The sequence below is a fragment of the Salvelinus alpinus genome, chromosome 12 (genome assembly GCF_045679555.1).
Source record: "Salvelinus alpinus chromosome 12, SLU_Salpinus.1, whole genome shotgun sequence".
Classification (NCBI taxonomy): Eukaryota; Metazoa; Chordata; class Actinopteri; order Salmoniformes; family Salmonidae; genus Salvelinus; species Salvelinus alpinus.
In genome coordinates, this window is record NC_092097.1 from 30,877,003 (window position 1) to 30,897,376 (window position 20,374).

Sequence of the window (20,374 nt, forward strand, 5' to 3'; positions counted from 1 at the left end):
AGAAAGAAAACATTTCAACCCAGCAGGCGCGACACAAAACGCATAAATAAAAATATAATTCATGCCTTACCTTTGACGAGCTCCTCTTGTTGGCACTCCAATATGTCCCATAAACATCACAAATGGTCCTTTTGTTCGATTAATTCCGTCGATATATATCCAAAATGTCCATTTATTTGGCGCGTTTGATCCAGAAAAACACCGGTTCCAACTTGCTCAAACGTGATGACAAAATATCTCAAACGTTACCTGTAAACTTTGCCAAGAAATGTCAAACTACTTTTGTAATACAACTTTAGGTATTTTTAATGTTAATAATCGATAAAATTGAAGACGGGATGATATGTGTTCAATACAGGATTAAAACGATATGTAGCATGCCTTCTGTTTGATTGAAGTGCATGTCCAGGACACCTGGAGTGCCTCGACTTCAAGATGGCCGTATTTCTTCATTACACAAAGGAATAACCTCAACCTATTTCTCAGGACTGTTGACATCTAGTGGAAGCCGTAGGAACGGCAACAATTCGCTTAGAAATCTGGTTTCCCAATAAACTCATTGAAAAGACAGTGACCTCAACAACAACAACAAAAAATCTGAATGGTTTGTCCTCGGGGTTTCGCCTGCTAAATAAGTTTTGTTATACTCACAGACATGATTCAAACTGTTTTAGAAACTTCAGAGTGCTTTCTATCCAAATCTACTAATAATATGCATATCTTATCTTCTGGGGATGCCATCCCGTGTCCCCAGCCCTCGTTCCTTGAACCTCGCACGCTTTCAGTGGATACAGCTGGAGACCTGCAAGGCAGTTCCATTGTGCGCCACTCGGGAGCCATCACCAATATATATATATTGTCCTGCTAATAACAGGGTGAATAATATATCTGTGAGAATATTCAACAGGCTTTTATATAATTCAAAATTAATAATAACCGTTTTGTTTAAAAAATAACAATATTTCGGAGATTTCGGTTTCAAATAATGTAAAATGAGCGAGGGGGGGAAAAAGGCCATTCTTGAACATGGGGTGAGGCATTGTCACTAATTTGTAAATACAGCCAGTTATTTAGAATTATTTAGATTTTTAGAGGGAGAGAAACCAAAAAATGACAGTCATCTCATGGGTCTCCCAGTCAAGGCCGGCACGGGTATTGAACCAGCATCTGTAGCAACACAGCTTGCACTGCTATGCAGTGTCTTAGACTGTTGCACCACTCAGGCGCTGTACAACGTGACCGGTTGGGAGTGGCCTACAGTAAGAGCAAAATAAAATAACCTTATTGTAACAACAGCTTTTTAGTAAGTAATACTGAAGTCGTGCACAATTATCAGTTTCTCTTTAGGTTTTGTCGCCTATTCATTGTCAGTTAGAGACGCAGTAGGACCCAAAAGCATAATCAGTGCTCTAACTCCCCCTTGCGCTGGTCTGGAGCAATGAAGTGGTGACGCAGGGTACCGTACTAAATCACATATTACCTCTAAATCCCACACCACAACTTTTAGTGGAGAAACCACTGTAGATACTGTGACTCCAGGTGAATATATATATATATATATATTTAGCTAGACAGTTAGCTAGTGCTAGTTGGTTATACCTCAGCCAAAACTCTGGTGGGCTATTTTTCATCCTACAGCTTGTTCTCATTTATTTGTATCATGTCTTTCTTGTCTCTCTGCAGCTGACACGTGGGCAATATGTTTGGAACATCTCATAAAAAAAATGTCACATGTTTTATAAACAACAGGCATATACTAACAGTGAAATGCTTACTTACGGGCCCTTCCCATTAATGCAGAGAGAAATAATCTAAAAAGAATAACACAAGGAATAAATAGACAATGATTAGGGAGTTTAATAGGCACATGCACAGGGTTGCTGATTCAGTTACAGGGTGCAGTGAAATTCTGTAGGACAAAGTGAAACAAAACAAATATAATAATAGAAATTGTGTGTTTTTTTATATATATTTTATATACGGGGTACCGAATTGATTTGCAGGGGTACGCGGTAATTGAGGTAGATGTGCACATAGGTGACTAGGCAACAGGATATAAAATAAGCACTAGCAGCAGTGTATGTGATGAGTTAGTCCAGGTAGCTATTTGGTTAACTATTTAGCAGTCTTATGGCTTTAGGGTAGAAGCTGTTCAGGGTCCTGTTGGTTCCAGACTTGTTGCATCGGTATTGCGTGCCGTTCGGTAGCAGAGCAAACAGTCTGACTTGTGTGGCTGGAGTCTGACCATTTTCAGGGCCTTCCTCTGACACCGCCTGGAATAGAGATCCTGGATGACAGGAAGCTCGGCCCCAGTGATGTACTGGGCCTTATGCACTACCCTCTGTAGCGTCTTACATTCGGATGCCAAGCAGTTGCCATACCAAGTGGTGATGCAACTAGTCAAGATGCTCTATGGTGCAGCTGTAGCGCTTTTTGAGGATCTGAGGGCCCATGCCAAATCTTATAAGCCTCCTGAGGACAAAGGCGTTGTCATGCCTTATTCACGACTGTGTTGTCGTGTTTGGACCATGTTAATTCCTTGGTGATGTGGACACTTGAAGCTCACAACCCGCTCCACTACAGCCCCGTCGATGTGGATGGGGGTGTGCTCGGGCACTCTGTTTCCTGTAGTCCATGATCAATCAATCAAATGTATTTATAATGCCCTTTTTACATCAGCCGATGTCACAAAGTGCTATACAGAAACCCAGCCTAAAACCCTGAACAGCAACAATGCAGATGTAGAAGCATGGTGGCTAGGAAAAACTCCCTTGTGCCTTTGTCTTGCTAAAGTTAAGGGAAAGGTTGTTGCCCTGGCACCACACTGCCAGGTCATTGACCTCCTCCCTATAGGCTCTCATCGTCTGTGATCAGGCCTACCACTGTCATGTCGTCAGCAAACTTAATCATGGTTTTGGAGTTGTATGTGGCCACGCAGTCATGGGTGAACAGTACAGGAGGGGACTAAGCACGTACCCCTGAGGGTCAGCATGGCGGATGTGTTGTTGCCTACCCTCACCACCAGGGGGGGGCTGTCAGGAAGTCCAGGGTATAGTTGGAGAGGGAGGTGTTCAGTCCCAGGGTCCTTAGCTTAGTGATGCGCTTGAAGGGCACTATGATGTTGAACGCTGAGCTGTAGTCAATGAACAGCATTGTCACATACTGTAGGTGTTCTTGTTATCCAGGTGGGAGGTGGAGTGCAATAGAGATTGCATCATCTTAGGACTGGGCGGTATACCTTTTTAATTTACTATATACAAGTATTGATGCAGGAACCGGTTTGGGTTTTTACTTTACCTTCTATAACAGTATTTCAATGTTTATTTTGTTAAATGTGATATGTAACTCCTGCGCATGTAATGTCCTTGTTTATGGTTTACTTGAGTTGTATTTCTCCCTCCTCCTGCAGCCTGCTGCTTCCCACACCAAGCCCTGCCCCCTGTCACTCAAGGAGAGAGCATGTTCTTGCCGTTCATTCTGCAGTCTGCATGGTCAGATGCAGAAAGATGTTGGTGACATTCGTGCTGCTTTCTACAAGCCATCTACAATTACACTTCGTTTGTGTTTCTTACTGTCTGCAAACTATTGTCTACTTGTTTCTTTTTTTAGCAAGTTTTAGCTAAAATAAATTGTTAGCCGCTAATGCTGATCACTAGTTACTACATTTTGTAAGCTAGCTAGCCAACTAAGTCAGAGCAAACTTAGCTAGCTAATGCAGCCTTGTACCTGTGCTTGTGTAGGCTTAGATAAGCATGTTTGTGCAACGGTATCTTCCAAATCAGAGGAATAGGCAAAGCATGAATGTGTTAGCTAGCTAGCTACAAGAGGTAAGAAAACAACATGTGATGTAACATCTAATTAGGGTCCCCTGGAAACCTTGACCAACACTTTGGTTCCCTAACCTGTCAATAAGTCCTCCCTGGCTTATTAATTCGTAGTCATGTCAAATGTATTTAAGCCGCTACCCACTATTTTCCAACTATAGAATTAGATTAATAATTATATTTACATGATTCCAACAGTTCTCCAATTAACTAGTCCTATATTTTTTGCCCATATTATGCATCTCTGTGGGGCACCAGTGTGGAAATGATAAAAGTGCAGAAATTGATATTTTATTTGTATAAATATTTTTTGTTGTTGGATTGAGCCGTATTAAACAAAGAATGTAGAAAGCCCTATTTGAAATCACTTATTTGTGTTCCACCCTACGGTCATGAACTTCTTTTTAAGCATATTTATTTTAAAAAATATTATAAAAAAACATAACATACCGTAAAAACATAAAACATTTGAAGAATGTGATAGGGCTGGGCAATATGGCCAAAAATATCCTATGTCATCTGTGGATCTGTTGTGGCGGTATTCCAATTGGAATATGTCCAGGGTGTCTGGAATGATGGTGTTGATGTGAGTTATGACCAGCTTTTCAAAGCATTTCATGGCTACAGATGGGAGTGCTACGGGGCTAGTCATTTAGACAGTCCCTGTGCCCAACAACGCCAAGGTAACCTATGGTGGTCTACTTGAAACATGTATGTATTACAGAGAGGGTCAGGGAGAGGTTGAAAATGTCAGTGAAGACACTTGCCAGCTGATCATGATCATGCGCATGTTCGGAGTACGCGTCCTGGTAATCCATCTGGCCTCTCGGCCGCATCGTCCTCTCATGCATGGTTCAGTGTTGTGTGCTTCGAAGCGAGCATAGAAGACATTTAGCTTGTCTGGTAGGCTCACTTCACTGGGCATGTCTAAGCTGGTTTTCCATTTGTAATTGATGATGGATGTGGTGGGTTATTGCAGACTGATGAGCGGGATAGTATGATTCCATCATAGTCCTGTATTAATGCTTTGCCTGTGATGGCTCATCGGAGGTCGTAGTGGGATTTCTTATAAGCGCCCGGATTAGAGTCCCGCTCCTTGAAAGCAGCAGCTATAGCCTTTAGCTCAGTGCGGATGTTGCCTGTAATCCATGGCTTCTGGTTGGGGTATGTACATACAGTCACTGTGGGGACGATGTCATCGATGCACTTATTAATGAGGCCGGTGACTGATGTGGTAAAGTCCTCAATGTTATCAAAGGAATCCCTGAAAATATTCCAGTCTGTGCTAGTGAAACAGTCCTGTAGCTTAGCATCTGCTTCATCGGACCACTTCCGTATTGAGCGCATCACTTGTACTTCCTGTTTGAGTTTTTACTTGTAAGCAGGATGGTGAAAAACCTGCACCTTTATTTTCATGACTGATCAAAACTTGTTTTCTCGTGGCTCTCTTGTCCCTCTGCATGATGAGTGAATCTCTCACATTGGAGATCACGCACCAGTTGCTGTTAACTTCTCTAGGGTAGGTGAGATGCTAACGTCCCACCAGGCCAACATCCGGTGAAACTGCAGAGAGCTAACATTTTAAATACACCATTCGTTGTATTAAACATTCTTGTAAATACATGTATTTTACATCATTTAAAAGATGAACGTCTTATTAATCCAGCCGCTGTGTCAGATTTCAAAAAGGTTTACTGCAAAAGCAAACATGCGATTTTCTGAGGACGGCGCCCCACACACACAAGTATTACTAGCATTTTCCAACCAAGCATTAGCGTCACGAAAGTCAGAAATAGCAATAAAATAAATCGCTTACCATTGAAGATCTTCCTCTGGTGGCAATGCCAAGTGTCCTAACTACACAGTGAATGTTCGTTTTGTTTGATAAAATCCATTTTTATAGCCTAACACAAAACATTTGTAAACCGGTTGCGTCGTGATTTCCTTCTCATTCAACTTCGGACGACGCGTTCGTGGTAATTACACACACTAAACAAACGTTTATCCAGTCATGGTTGGTTTCATTGCAATTCTCTGGTTGTTACTAACACAACCATACATGATGGCTCTTTTCCCGGGACGTATTGGCCGAAACAAACCGATTTGAAGACACCAATCAATGACCTCATTGCGCACCAATGGTAGGACCGGTCTATCGTTGATTGACTGTATTTTGGCCCAATGACCACTGATCATCTTGAAATCTAGCTTGGAAGATAGCCAATGAGCTGAGGTAAACGGCAATATGTAATGGTTATACGTTTGAAGACCAGCCTTTGTCGTAAACGCTGGCGTAAAAGAGGTTCATTCGCCATTGCAAATCCTACTTGACCGAGCCACGAGTGTTACACATAGCAGTACATATTCAATAGCATTTTCAGCAAGTTTATATATTTAAATTATGGCGAATAAATCAGGAAAAGCTAAAACAAAGCCTAGGTATACAGATTTAACCCAAATTATAGAGGAAATTGACAGAGACAGCCCCCCATCTCACAGCTATCCTTCAGGGAGCTGCTCATCCAGGAGCTTGCTAGCTACAGCAAGTCCACTGCAGCACCTTCTGCTCCAACCAGTGGTGTTCACCTGCCCAGATTCATCTCTGCAGGCATGAATGTGCCTCAGGGCAAAAATGGCACAGTAGGGAGACGTCGTTGTGCCCTTTGTCACAGGAAATGCCCCATCACCTGCACCACCTGTTCAGTAAGCCTCTGCTTTACAGCAGAAAGAGACTGCTATGGGCCATGGCACCAGCAGCACAATATTGTGTAGACTGAGGGTCTTCACAATATTGTAAATGGAAAATGTGTAAATAGTTACCCTTGTTATTTGTTTGTTTATTATTATTTTTTTCATATATATATATATATATTTATTTTTTGGGGTGTGTTAGAATAGCATTTATGTATTTTGTATATAGTTCTTTCCTTCAAAATGTATCACTGTACCAATTCGGCCACTTGGGTACATTTGTGTGGGACACCTAGGTGACTTCATGCTCAATGTCATGTAGCGCGCTCATTTTTGAAGTTATCTGTCTAAAACTTTGCTCAGCTATTGTTGCCATCTTATGTTCTTCATTCAAATCATCCACAGCATCCTATCTGTATGTTTGGCTGTTCTTGGTCATTTGAAAGATGATGCAGCAACAATAAAAAACAGAAAACGTATGTTTATGTCCTTGTATTTTCTTCTACCAGATCTATTGTGTTATATTCTCCTACATTCAATTCACATTTCCACAAAATTCAGAGTGTTTCCTTTCAAATGATACCAAGAATATGCATATTCTTGCTTCTGGGCCTGAGCTACAGGCAGGGTATGTCTTTAGGCGGAAATTGAGAAGGGGGGTACCCCAAAGAAGTTAACAAAGCGACACACCCCTCCCCCTTTAGTTTTACCCAAGGCTGCCATCCGGTCTAGATGAATAATGGAGAAATCTGCGAGATATACTGTATATTATCCATGTCATTGTTCAGCCAAGACTGCGAAAAACACAGAATATTACAGGTTCCGTTGATAGGATAGTCTCAAACGGAGTTCGTCCAGTTTATTCTCCAGTGACTGCACATTCGCCGCCAGAACAGAGGCCAATAGAACAGAGGGCAATACATAATATCTCTGCCATCATAGGAGATGGCGGAGACATTATATACAAAAAAAGTTCAGAATAAAAATAAATGGCAGAATTGGTCAGGAGTATGAAAAATGTCAATTTATCTACTGAAGTGCCATCTTGGTCACTTTAAATCACAATATCACTTGGCCATCTTGGAATCATAATCAATTCACAGTATCCAATCTGTGTATATATAGAATCACAATACATACCGTATTGGCAGCTAAGTATCATGGTAATATTGTATCGTGAGGTACCTGGTAATTCCGAGTCCTATCTGTTTCAGTCACAGGAGGTTGGTGGCACCTTAACTGGGGAGGGACTCGTGGTAATAGATGGAGCGTAATTAGTGGAATGGTATCAAACATGGTTTGATATCGCTCCATTCCAGACATTATTTTGAGCCGTCCTCCCCTCAGCAGCCTCCACTGGTTTCAGTGTGTATTGATGGATCAGAGACTCTAGGTAGACTCAGAGAGAGCAGCAAGACTTCACTCAGACACAGTTAGAGTATCTGCACAGGTGCACGAGTGTGTTTCACGCTGCTACAATGTGAAAGCAACGGAACCAACACAGCAGAGAATTTGAGCCTCACACTTCAATGCTCTTAGTTCAATCGAGTACAGGCTTAACTGAATGACCGAGACGGAATATGATAAGGAATTTTATTGAATAGTTTGGAGTAGGCCTCCTGTCCGAGGAATGCTCCTCAGATGCTGATGACAGGTTGCCCTATGCAGCCCCCGGTGGAGGCGGAAGGCTGTTGCTGCGACATGTACGACCGCGTGTTCCAGTTCCCGCTAATATTCAGCAACTTCTCACAGCCATTGCAGAGGAGTGGGACAACATTCCACAGGCCACAATCAACAGCCTGATCACTCTATGCAGTCCGAAGGATATGTGTCACACTGCATAAGGCAAATGGTGGTCACCAGATATTGACTGGTTTTCTGATCCACGCCCCTATCTTTTTTGTATGGTATCTGTGACCAACAGATGCATATCTATAATCCCAGTCATGTGAAATCCATAGATTAGGGCCTAATGAACTGTTACTCAGTAAAATATTTGGAATTGTTTTGTTCAGTATATTACAAATTGATGGTCCTTGAAAATAGAAAGTGACGATCCAGTCAGACCAGCATAATGAATGAACTGTAACTACATTTGTTTAGGAAGTGTAACCACTACTGTTGTTAACTTTGCATCTACGTCATCTCACTGAGTCTACCTTTAACAGGACATGAAACAAAATCCACAGGACAGTACAGGATGGAATATTTACTCCTGTCACCCTCTAATCTGACTGTGTTTGCAGATGTCTCTGGGGGACTCTCCTGTGACGGTGGTCCAGCTCCCTGGGGGTCAGTTCCAGGTGCAGGGGGTGATCCAGTCGTCGGTCATCCAGTCCCCACAGGTGCAGACTGTTCAGGTTAGCCAGGCCTGAGTTTTTCAAAGATTTAAAAGAAAAGGAAAGTAGACAATGAATGTAGGGTGTTCCAGCAAGAGTGGACATCGAAATATTTCTTTATTGAGGTATCGGGGAAAGCTGTGTGCTTAGTGTGCAAAGAGAGCATCTCTGTCTTGAAGACTACAACTTGTCCCGACACGACACTTCCAGACGAAGCATGCAGTGAAATATAGGAATATGTCTTCTGAGCAGAGGGCAAGTGCATCAAAAGCATTGCATTCTCAGTTGCAAAACCAGCAAGGACTTTTCACAAAACTGCATTCAGAGCTAGCTGTGTACTCTCCCACAAAATTGCTAAACATAGCAAGCCGTTCGCTGAGGGCGAATTCATTTAAAGAATGTTTTTAATTGACTCTGCAGCAATACTTTGCCCCGACAAGAAGAGCTGTTTGAAAATGTTTCCCTGTCAAGACGAACAGTGGCACGGCGTGTTGAGGACATCGCAAAGAATATGGAACAACAGTTGAAAGACAAGGTAAAGGATTTCTCCTTGGCCCTGGATGAGAGCAGTGATGCACGCGACACGGCGCAGTTGTTAATATTCTTACGAGGCATAACCCCAGACTTTGAAATTACAGAGGAGCTTGCTTCAGTGCAGTCAATGAAGAGCACAACTACAATATTTATTGGAGGAGGTTAATAAGTATGTGGCAAAGCTGGGACTGAGTTTTGAAAAGTTATCCAGTGTGACCACAGATGGGTGCCCAAACTTGACAGGAAAAAACATTGGCCTTTTGAAAAAGATACAAGATCAAGTAGCTGAGTTGAACCCAGATCAGAAAATGATTTTCCTGCATTGCATTATTCATCAGGAAGTGCTCTGTAAATGTGTTCTGAAAATGAGCCATGTTGTGGATACAGTCACTAAAGTGGTACACTTCATAAGTACAAAATCTTTAAACCACAGGCAGTTTATCTCACTGTTGGAAGAGGTCGGGTCGTGCAGATCTCCCCTACCACACAAACGTGAGATGGCTGAGTTTGGGGAAGGTGATTAAAAGGGTGTGGGACCTGAAGTCAGAGATTGCTGAGTTGTTGCAAATGAAAGGAAAATATGTGGATTTCCCTCAACTGCAAGATAAAGAATGGTTGGCTGACTTTGCCTTCACCGTGGACATCATGGCCTTCATGAATGAACTGAATTCCAAACTACAAGGAAAGGGCCTTTTTGCACATCAGGTGTACAGCTTTGTCAAAGCCTTCAAGGGAAAATTACTCCTCCTGATCCGCCAAGTAGAAACCAACAATCTCACCCACCTTCCGACACTACTACTCTGTTTCCTATCAGATGACCAGTGGGAGAAGTATACATCGCTGCTGCGTACTTTGAACGGTGAGTTCTCGTTGTTTTGAGGATTTCAAAGGGTTGGAAAATGACATGCTGTTGGTTTCCTTTCACTTTCAATGTGGTTAACGCTCTCACTGAACTGCAACTTGAGCTTATCGATCTTCGGTCTGATGCAGTGATTGGAGAACTATTCAAAACAATGTCACTGACAAGGTTCTATGCATATCTCGATGAACAAAACTTTCCAAAGATTAGGAGTCATGCTTAGAAGATGTTTGCACTGTTTAGGTCAACCTACGTATGTGAACAGACATTTTCAGTGATGAAATATAACAAGTCAAGGCACAGATCATCTCTTACTGACTCATTTCTCAGCAATCCTGCGCATAGCGACGTCAGAAACTATACCTGACTTCACTGCTCTAGTCAATGCCCATCAGAGACTTCAATCCTCACACTGATTGAGAAGTTTAAATGTAATGTTGAGCTCTCTCTCTTGTGTTTTTGTGCATACCCTTTAACAAGAGTTCTGTCCGTGGTGCTGAATGCACAGTGTACTTTTCCCTCTGTGTAGTTCATTGCATGTTTAATAATGAAAATACCTACCAAAAGGAGAACATGGATGTGGTTTTTCTGTGCATGTTAAAAAAGAAAAGAAAGTAGCATATCTGGATGGGATTTATAGTAGATATCTGTCAACACATGTTAAACATGTATTGTAAATGTTTATCAGCACAGCATTATGACAGCATTTTCTAAACTGCAGAGGGGGTTCTTGCTATTATTTTGTAGGTTTCCTATACCATTATCTTCTGTAGAAGATACAGTATACAAGATACCTCTTGTACAGTATATTCAAATCTAGATGTGCAGTACTTGAACAAGGATGGCTTCAAAAATGTACAGATTTACATTATGTAAATCCTGTAATATGATTCTGGCCCGCGATGGCAAAATTATATTCTAAAGTGGCCCTCCATGGAAAATAATTGCCCAGGTCTGAGGTTATTTTATTTTATTTAAAAAAATATATATATTTCACCTTTTATTTAACCAGGTAGGCCAGTTGAGAACAAGTTCTCATTTACAACTGCGACCTGGCCAAGATAAAGCAAAGCAGTGCAAATTTTAAAAACAACAACACCGAGTTACTCATAAACAAACGTACAGTCAATAACACAATAGAAAAATCTATGTACAGTGTGTGCAAATGTAGAAGAGTAGGGAGGTAAGGCAAATAAGTAGGCCATAGAGGCAGAATAATTACAATTTAGTATTAACACTGGAGTGATAGATGTGCAGATGATGATGTACAAGTAGAGATACTGGGGTGCAAAAGAGCAAGAGGATAAGTAACAATATGGGGATGAGGTAGTTGGGCGTGCTATTTACATTTTGGCTGTGTACAGGTACAGTGATCGGTAAGCTGCTCTGACAGCTGATGCTGAAAGTTAGAGGGAGATATAAGACTCAGTGATTTTTGCAATTTGTTCCAGTCATTGGCAGCAGAGAACTGGAAGGAAAGGTAAGAGCAGCTCCTCAACAACCAGGAACTAGGCCTGGGCCCATGTTCACAAACATCTCAGAGTAGGAATGCTAATCAAGCATCAGTTTTGGCTTTGAGATCATAATGAATAAGACTACATGGATAGGGGGAACCTGATCCTAGATCAGCACCATCTCTGAGATGCCTAATGAATACTGACCCTGCACTACAGTGCCTCTGGACAACAGTGAGGTGTCCCCTGTTCTTCTAGCATAACTTAAATCTGTTAGCCTTTATCCTACTGTATTACTATGGTAAATGTGTGATTGGTAAATGTGTGATTGATGTGAGGGTATCTCTATCTTGTACACCCTAGAACCCCCACATTCTGATCTAAGGTATTCAGTAAACATTGTAGATGAGTAACCCATCATGTCCTGGCACCTCTTCTCTCCTCCACAGGGCCAGGGCTCAGACAGTGACGAGTCCCAGGACTCCTCAGACAGTGGAGCCTCCGCCCAGAAGACCAGAGAGATACTGGCCAGACGGCCCTCCTACAGGTAGCTGCCACCGCACTGTTGTGTCCAAAACACCATCTTAAGTTGCCCATTTGTAATAGTGAAAAGAAGTGTGTGCAGACTGCAAAGGTCACTGCTGGACTGGGATGTTAAATGGTGTCCATGATGATGTGCAAAAACAGTCAATCTCAATTTAGAAGTAGTGAACTGAAATCCAACATTGATGTTACCTTTTGGATGTTTACTAGTGAGCCACCTATTCTCCATAAAATGTTCCAATCTCATTCTTTTGATTCTGTAGCATAGAGTGTTTTTTGTTAATTACCACCACCTGCCAAAACAACAAACATATAATAGAATTACCAATCTTTATGGTAATATTTTAATGGATGAGTAATCTCCTGCTTCTTCCCGGTGGTCTGTAGAAAGATCCTCAATGAGCTGTCTGCTGAGGAGGTGGCATCACGGAATGAGGGAGAGGATGACGACCCTGCTTCCTCTGGCATGACCACAGTGACAGTGCCCAACACCCAGACAATCTACCAGACCAGCAGCGGCCAGTACAGTAAGGGTTGCCCTACTACATAGCACTAAAACACCGTCCTACCAATGCACCACTGTCATCATAAATAGATTATACATTTGGATATTGTTAGAATTGGAGGCACATCTCCAAATGGCTCCCGAGGTGTGTTCATTATGTGTGTTCCCAAGGCAACAGCAAGGCCACATACAGTCGACACACATTGAGTAGGCTTTTTATGTCGATGGATGAAATCCTCTGTTTAATGACAAATGTAACTAAATGTCATGTAAAATGTAATCTACATGTATTTTATTTAACTAGGGAAGTCAATTAAGAACAATTTCTTATTTACAATGACGGCCTAAAGTAATTATCATGAGAGGGCCATAAAAAATTGATTAAAGAAGCAATAAAACTGGCCTTCTTTAGACTAGCTGAGTATCTGGAGCATCAGCATTTGTGGGTTCGATTACAGGCTCAAAATGACCAGAAACAAAGAACTTTCTTCTGAAACTCGTCAGTCTATTCTTGTTCTGAGAAATGAAGGCTATTCCATGTGAGAAATGAAGGCTATTCCATGTGCGAAATTGCCAAGAAACTGAAGATCTCGTACAGCGCTGTGTACTACTCCCTTCACAGAACAGTGTAAACTGGCTCTAACCAGAATAGAAAGAGTGGGAGGCCCTGGTGCACAACTGAGCAAGAGGACAAGTACATTAGTATGTCTAGTTTGAGAAACAGACGCCTCACAAGTCCTCAACTGGCAGCTTCATTAAATAGTACCCGCAAAACACCAGTCTCAACGTCAACAGTGACGAGGCGACTCCGGGATGCTGGCCTTCTAGGCAGTGTTCCTCTGTCCAGTGTCTGTGTTCTTTTGCCCATCTTAATCTTTTATTTTTATTGGCCAGTCTTAGATATGGCTTTCTCTTTGCAACTCTGCCTAGAAGGCCAGCATCCCGGAGTCGCCTCGTCACTTGATGTCTACACTGTACAATGTCTACATTGTATTTCTGATCAATTTGATGTTATTTTAATGGGCAAAAAATGTTAAGACATTTCTAAGTGACCCCAGACTTTTGAACGGTAGTGTATATTTTTTATTTAACCTTTATTTAACTAGGCAAGTCAGTTAAGAACAAATTCTTATTCACAATGACGGCCTAACCCGGCCAGACCTGGACGACGCTGGGCCAATTGGGCGCCGCCCTATGGGACTCTCAATCAAATCAATTTTATTTATAAAGCCTTACATCAGCTGATATCTCAAAGTGCTGTACAGAAACCCAGCCTAAAACCCCAAACAGCAAGCAATGCAGGTGTAGAAGCACGGTGGCTAGGAAAAACTCCCTAGAAAGGCTAGAACCTAGGAAGAAACCTAGAGAGGAACCAGGCTATGAGGGGTGGCCAGTCCTCTTCTGGCTGTGCCGGGTGGAGATTATAACAGAACATGGCCAAGATGTTCAATTGTTCATAGATGACCAGCAGGGTCAAAATAATAAGCACAGTGGTTGTTGAGGGTGCAACAGGTCAGCACCTCAGGAGTAAATGTCAGTTGGCTTTTCATAGCCGATCATTCAGAGTATCTCTACCGCTCCTGCTGTTTCTAGAGAGTTGAAAACAGCAGGTCTGGGACAGGTAGCACGTCCAGTGAACAGGTCAGGGTTCCATAGCCGCAGGCAGAACAGTTGAAACTGGAGCAGCAGCACGGTCAGGTGTACTGGGGACAGCAAGGAGTCATCAGGCCAGGTAGTCCTGAGGCAGGGTCCTAGGGCTCAGGTCCTCTGAGAGAGAGGAAAAGAGAGAGAGAGCATACTTAAATTCACACAAGGCACTGGATAAGACAGGAGAAATACTCCAGATATAACAGACTGCCCCTAGCCCCCCGACACAAACTACTGCAGCATAAATACTAGAGGCTGAGACAGGAGGGGTCGGGAGACACTGTGGCCCCATTCGACGATACCCCCGGACAGGGCCAAACAGGCAGGATGTAACCCCACCCACTTTGCCAAAGCACAGCCCCCACACCACTAGAGGGATATCTTCAACCACCAACTTACCATCCTGAGACGAGGCCGAGTATAGCCCACAAAGATCTCCGCCACGGCACAACCCAAGGGGGCGGACGCCAACCCAGACAGGAAGATCACGTCAGTGACTCAACCCACTCAAGTGACGCACCCCTCCTAGGGAAGGCATGGAAGAGCACCAGTAAGCCAGTGATTCAGCCCCTGTAATAGGGTTAGAGGCAGAGAATCCCAGTGGAGAGAGGGGAACCGGCCAGGCAGAGACAGCAAGGGCGGTCCGTTGCTCCAGTGCCTTTCGGTTCACCTCCACACTCCTGGGCCAGACTACACTCAATCATAGGATCTACTGAAGAGATGAGTCTTCAATAAAGACTTAAAGGTTGAGACCGAGTCTGCGTCTCTCACATGGTTAGGCAGACCATTCCATAAAAATGGAGCTCTATAGGAGAAAGCCCTGCCTCCAGCTGTTTGCTTAGAAATTTTAGGGACAATTAGGAGGCCTGCGTCTTGTGACCGTAGTGTACGTGTAGGTATGTACGGCAGGACCAAATCGGAAAGATGGGTAGGAGCAAGCCCATGTAATGCTTTGTAGGTCAGCAGTAAAACCTTGAAATCAGCCCTTGCCTTAACAGGAAGCCAGTGTAGGGAGGCTAGCACTGGAGTAATATGATCAAATGTTTTGGTTCTAGTCAGGATTCTAGCAGCCGTGTTTAGCACCTTCTGAAGTTTATTTAGTGCTTTATCCGGGTAGCCGGAAAGTAGAGCATTGCAGTAGTCTAACCTAGAAGTGACAAAAGCATGGATTAATTTTTCTGCATCATTTTTGGACAGAAAGTTTCTAATTTTTGCAATGTTACATAGATGGAAAAAAGCTGTCAATGAAACAGTCTTGATATGTTTGTCAAAAGAGAGTTCAGGGTCCAGAGTAACGCCGAGGTCCTTCACAGTTTTATTTGAGACGACTGTACAACCATCAAGATTAATTGTCAGATTCAACAGAAGGTCTCTTTGTTTCTTGGGACCTAGAACTAGCATCTCTGTTTTCTCCGAGTTTAAAAGTAGAACTTTTGCAGCCATCCACTTCCTTATGTCTGAAACACAGGCTTCCAGCGAGGGCAATTTTGGGGATTCACCATGTTTCATCGAAATGTACAGCTGTGTGTCATCCGCATAGTTAACATTATGTTTCCAAATGACATCATCAAGAGGTAAAATATATAGTGAAAACAAAAGTGATCCTAAAACGGAACCTTGAGGAACACTGAAATTTACAGTTGATTTGTCAGAGGACAAACCATCTACAGGGACAAACTGATATCTTTCCGACAGATAAGATCTAAACCAGGCTAGAACTTGTCCGTGTAGACCAATTTGGGTTTCTAATCTCTCCAAAAGAATGTGGTGATCGATGGTATCGAAAGCAGCACTAAGGTCTAGGAGCACGAGGACAGATACAGAGCCTCGGTCTGACGCCATTAAAAGGTTATTTACCACCCTCACAAGTGCAGTCTCAGTGCTATGATGGGGTCTAAAACCAGACTGAAGCGTTTCGTATACATTGTTTGTCTTCAGGAAGGCAGTGAGTTGCTGCGCAACAACAGCTTTTTCTAAAACATTTTTTTTTTTAAATCATGGCCGGATGTGATACAGCCTGGAATCGAACCAGGGACTGTAGTGACGCCTCTTGCACTGAGATGCAGCGCCTTAGACCGCTGTGCCTCTTGGGAGCCCCCATTTATTACCTTTGTCCATCTGACAGTGTTTTTTTGGTTTAAAATCTATTAATTATTTTAGATTACTTTGATAAAGTTTGCAATAAATAGATCTCCGACTGTGACGAAACCACCCTCCCCTGCTGCACAACAATGTAAGGATTGCAGGCATGTGCTTTGTTTGTGGCTGTGATGTAGGGTTCAGCCAGGACTTGGAGAGTCACCACAGCTTAAATTGGTGTCAGACTTCACAACCTAGTCACACAGGCGGCAGAGAAACGCCTGTGTCCGTGAGATCCAGGGCTACCGCTCAATGCAAGCCATTTCGATCTGCGGTTTCCATGTAACTTCTGTGCAGCATGAGTAGGGAGCTAATACACTTGAATAATGCAACACGGCATGTAGAAATGTTGAACTTTGCTAACAATGTCCATACAGGCTAAAACACTTTACAATGCAACTGGTATCGATTTTCCATATCGGTACCCATCACTAGTAGTTACTATTGACCCTAACTTCCTGTGTGTTTCTGTAGTTACCATCGCCCCTAACGGCACCATTCAACTGGCCAACCCGGGATCAGAGAGCCTTCAGGGCTTACAGACTCTCACCATGACCAACTCAGGCCAACAGCAGGGCACCACCATCCTACATTATGCCCAGACGCCCGACGGACAGCAGCTACTCGTGCCCAGCAACCAGGTGGTCGTACAGAGTGAGTATGGCTTCATGACTCACGGTAAGCTTTGAGACAATACCATAAGGAGAATGACCCAGTAGTTTTCTCGTTGTCACTGAAGCCTCCCTGAAGGTGTGTAAATATGCTTGCAGACCCCATTGTAATGTGTTGAGATTTATAAAGAGGAGATGCCCTCATCTATTGTTTTGATTGGCCTCATCCCCTTCAGGTGCAGGAGGAGAGATGCAGACGTACCAGATCCGCACGGCGCCCACAGCGCAACAGACTGTGGTCATGACTTCCCCTGTAGGAATGTCTGAGCAGAAGACTGGCGACCGCACCATGAAGAGAGAGATCCGACTCGCTAAGAACAGGTGTGTGAGCATAAGGATGTGGTATGATGGGTCTGTGTGTGTACGAGGATGTATTGTGGCAGTGCACAGTTGGTTCCTTTGTGTGTGTGTGTGTGAACGTTAAAATGTGAAAGGATTTAGGTTGTTTTTCTACTTGTTATGTACTATAGCTTTGTAAGACTATAAATGGCCAACCACCCAGCTTTGGAGTAGTTAGGTCTATTTCCCTGCTTTTGAGAGGAGCTGGCTACTGTACCTGGAGACTTCCAGCAATTGCACTAAGCTAACAATTTGCTGACTTCAATTATGTACAAACGGCACGCAGAGACAGAAAAAGGGTATCCATGAGCTCATGTGACTCTGGGTAACTAGAACGACGACCTAAACCTAAAACAGTATCCCTTTAAATGTAATCCTCTAAAGCAGTTTTCTGTGTTTCTTCCGGGCAGGGAAGCGGCCCGTGAGTGTCGCAGGAAGAAGAAGGAATACGTCAAGTGTCTGGAGAACCGTGTGGCCATGCTGGAGAACCAGAACAAGACTCTCATTGAGGAACTCAAGACGTTAAAGGACCTGTACCGTGTCAAAACAGGATAACCAGGAGGACAAGAAGAGATGCCGGCCAGCAAGCAGGACTTTTACCGTCAGCGAGCGGCTCTGTTCTGCCACATGGACAACGCGGGGTTAACCGGGAACACCTTTAATTTCAGACCTGAAGTAATCCTCCTCAGTTTGTGTTTTATACTGTTTGTTTTAACAAACGCGTCGTGAGCGGTGGCCATGGCAAGTGTTCCATATAAAAGACAATGAAAGGGTGTGAAAGAGGTCTGTTTTTAATCAGAACTCTTTTTATTGAGCTAACAGATTGGATAACTAATGCTTAAATGTTTATTTGTGTATATTTTGTGAGCACATGGAAGGTGTGAATTGTGAGCATAATCATTGACAATCAATTTCCAATTGTGTCCCCCTTTGCCAGAATCTGCTCCTTTATTTTCCTAATTTTTGTTTTAAAAAAAGTGTAGCTGTGGGCTCAATCTGCTGTTTTTAACATCAAACAATTATCAGCTGAATTTTTATTGTATGATGACCTCCATGACTTCATGGTTTGATTCATGTGTCTTATGTGAACCAGCTATTTTCACCCCACCCCCCTTTCTTTCCCCCATGAGGAAATGTTATAAGTCTCATTCCTTACCCTTGTAAGGGGTATTCTTTAAGATTGTCTTAGTAACAGCCAATTCAGCCTTACACAATCTATCAGGGAGAACACACAATGTCAGGGTAATATTTATTTTATATTTCTGGAGACAGTGGGGGGGTGAGCAAATAAAATAAAAAGAAGGAAAGCAATGTCACTCATTCTGTAAATGGAAAAAAATATTTTTCCAAATGTTTTCCAAATGTTCTTTTGGCTCACTCTTATGGGCTTGTTTCCTGGACACTGAGCTTAGTCCTGGGTGGGGTGTATTCATTACGTCTTGCAACGGAAACCGTTTACCATTTAAGAACCAAACGGAAGCGAACGAAACTGGGAGGGACCTACCTGAATTTGTTCAATAGAAACACTTGTTTTTGTTGCGAAGTGTTTTCCGTTTGGAGTAAACGGTTTCTTTTGCAACAGACTGTTTTAAAAACAATCAGTATAATTAATACATTACTCAAGAGTCGCAAAATGTTCTGTTTTGCAATGATAACAAGTGTTTCTATTGGACAAATTCAGGTAGGTCCCTCCACTATTGGTTCCAAGTGAATACACCCCTGGACTAAAAAGGTATGTTCAATTGAAAGTGCATTTTATTGCAAAACCAGTCATAAAGGGATATTTTAGCCAAAAACTTAGTTTCTGAGAAATTATTCCAGTCGCCCCATTTAGTGACGAGTGTTTGAGGTTATGGGTATACTACGACCTCTAGTGGTCTCTAGCTAGGTTTACATCCAATTGGTGACCGAATAAAAGTGGGCAGATATGTAACCTTAAATTATCTAGTCAAGTCAGTTAAGAACAAATTCTTATTTACAATGACGGCCTACCTTGTTCAGGGGCAGAATGACAGGTTTTTACCTTGTCAGCTCAACGCTCTAACCAGTAGGCTACCTGCCGCCCCACATAGAGTGCAGGTAGGTTAGTCTACATGATGAGATTATGGATAAGAGCAAAAATATTTGTAATCGTCAAAAAGCAGTCGAGCATCACGTCACCAAAATAAGACCCTCGATATTAGAAAGGCACATCAAGATCACTGCACTTTCACCACCCTGCATGGTTTCCCGAGTCATAGTGGGAGGACCATACGCCATATCATTGTGTGACTCCAACTTTACTTTGATATGATGGTTGTATCAATATTTCTGCATAAAGGCATTTCCACCACAATTCATTTTACTGACAAAAAGATCCTACCATGTGTAACGAAACAAATTCTCTGTTTGCATTTATATAATTGTACCGAAGCTTCCTGCTTCCATCACAGCTGTCATGATTTTTTTTTAAATATGGTATGCCTTTACTCGCATAAAAACTGCAGATGGAAACGTGGCACAGTTCTGTGACTAGTCATACCTATAAAATAAAAATATGACAGCTGAAACAGGAAGTTTCGGTACAATTTTATAAATGCTGACAGATCATTTGTTTGTTTGACATGGTGGGATCTTTTTGTGTCGGTAAAATTATGCAAGAAACCTACAGTGTTGAATAAAAATGTAGTGTTTGAAGTGTTTCCATTACCCATTTAGGCAAATTGTGCTTTAATAAATTGGTGGCAGCTTGTATGCCTTCCCACCTACAGTGCCTTCAGAAAGTATTCATACCCCTTGACTTGTCCCACATTTTGTTGTGTTACAGCCTGAATTCAAAAATGGATTAAA

General features: G+C 42.6%; 1 protein-coding gene across 6 annotated transcripts in view; it reads left to right on the forward strand.

Annotated features, from left to right (window-relative positions):
* LOC139535859 (cyclic AMP-dependent transcription factor ATF-1-like) overlaps positions 1–18,852 on the forward strand; it is a 34,941-nt gene extending 16,089 nt beyond the window's left edge. For 2 of the 6 annotated variants that reach the window (XM_071335717.1, XM_071335714.1), the window contains 6 exons: positions 8,762–8,875; positions 12,151–12,248; positions 12,632–12,771; positions 17,010–17,189; positions 17,383–17,527; positions 17,956–18,852. In XM_071335717.1, the coding sequence (XP_071191818.1) occupies positions 8,762–8,875; positions 12,151–12,248; positions 12,632–12,771; positions 17,010–17,189; positions 17,383–17,527; positions 17,956–18,100 (822 nt within the window). In that variant the 3' untranslated portion in view covers positions 18,101–18,852. Of the gene's footprint in view, positions 1–8,761; positions 8,876–12,150; positions 12,249–12,631; positions 12,772–17,009; positions 17,214–17,382; positions 17,528–17,955 lie in introns of all 6 variants that reach the window. The other 4 variants (XM_071335715.1, XM_071335712.1, XM_071335716.1 and 1 more) reach the window with 2 other exon arrangements.
* The last annotated feature ends 1,522 nt before the right edge of the window (positions 18,853–20,374 follow it).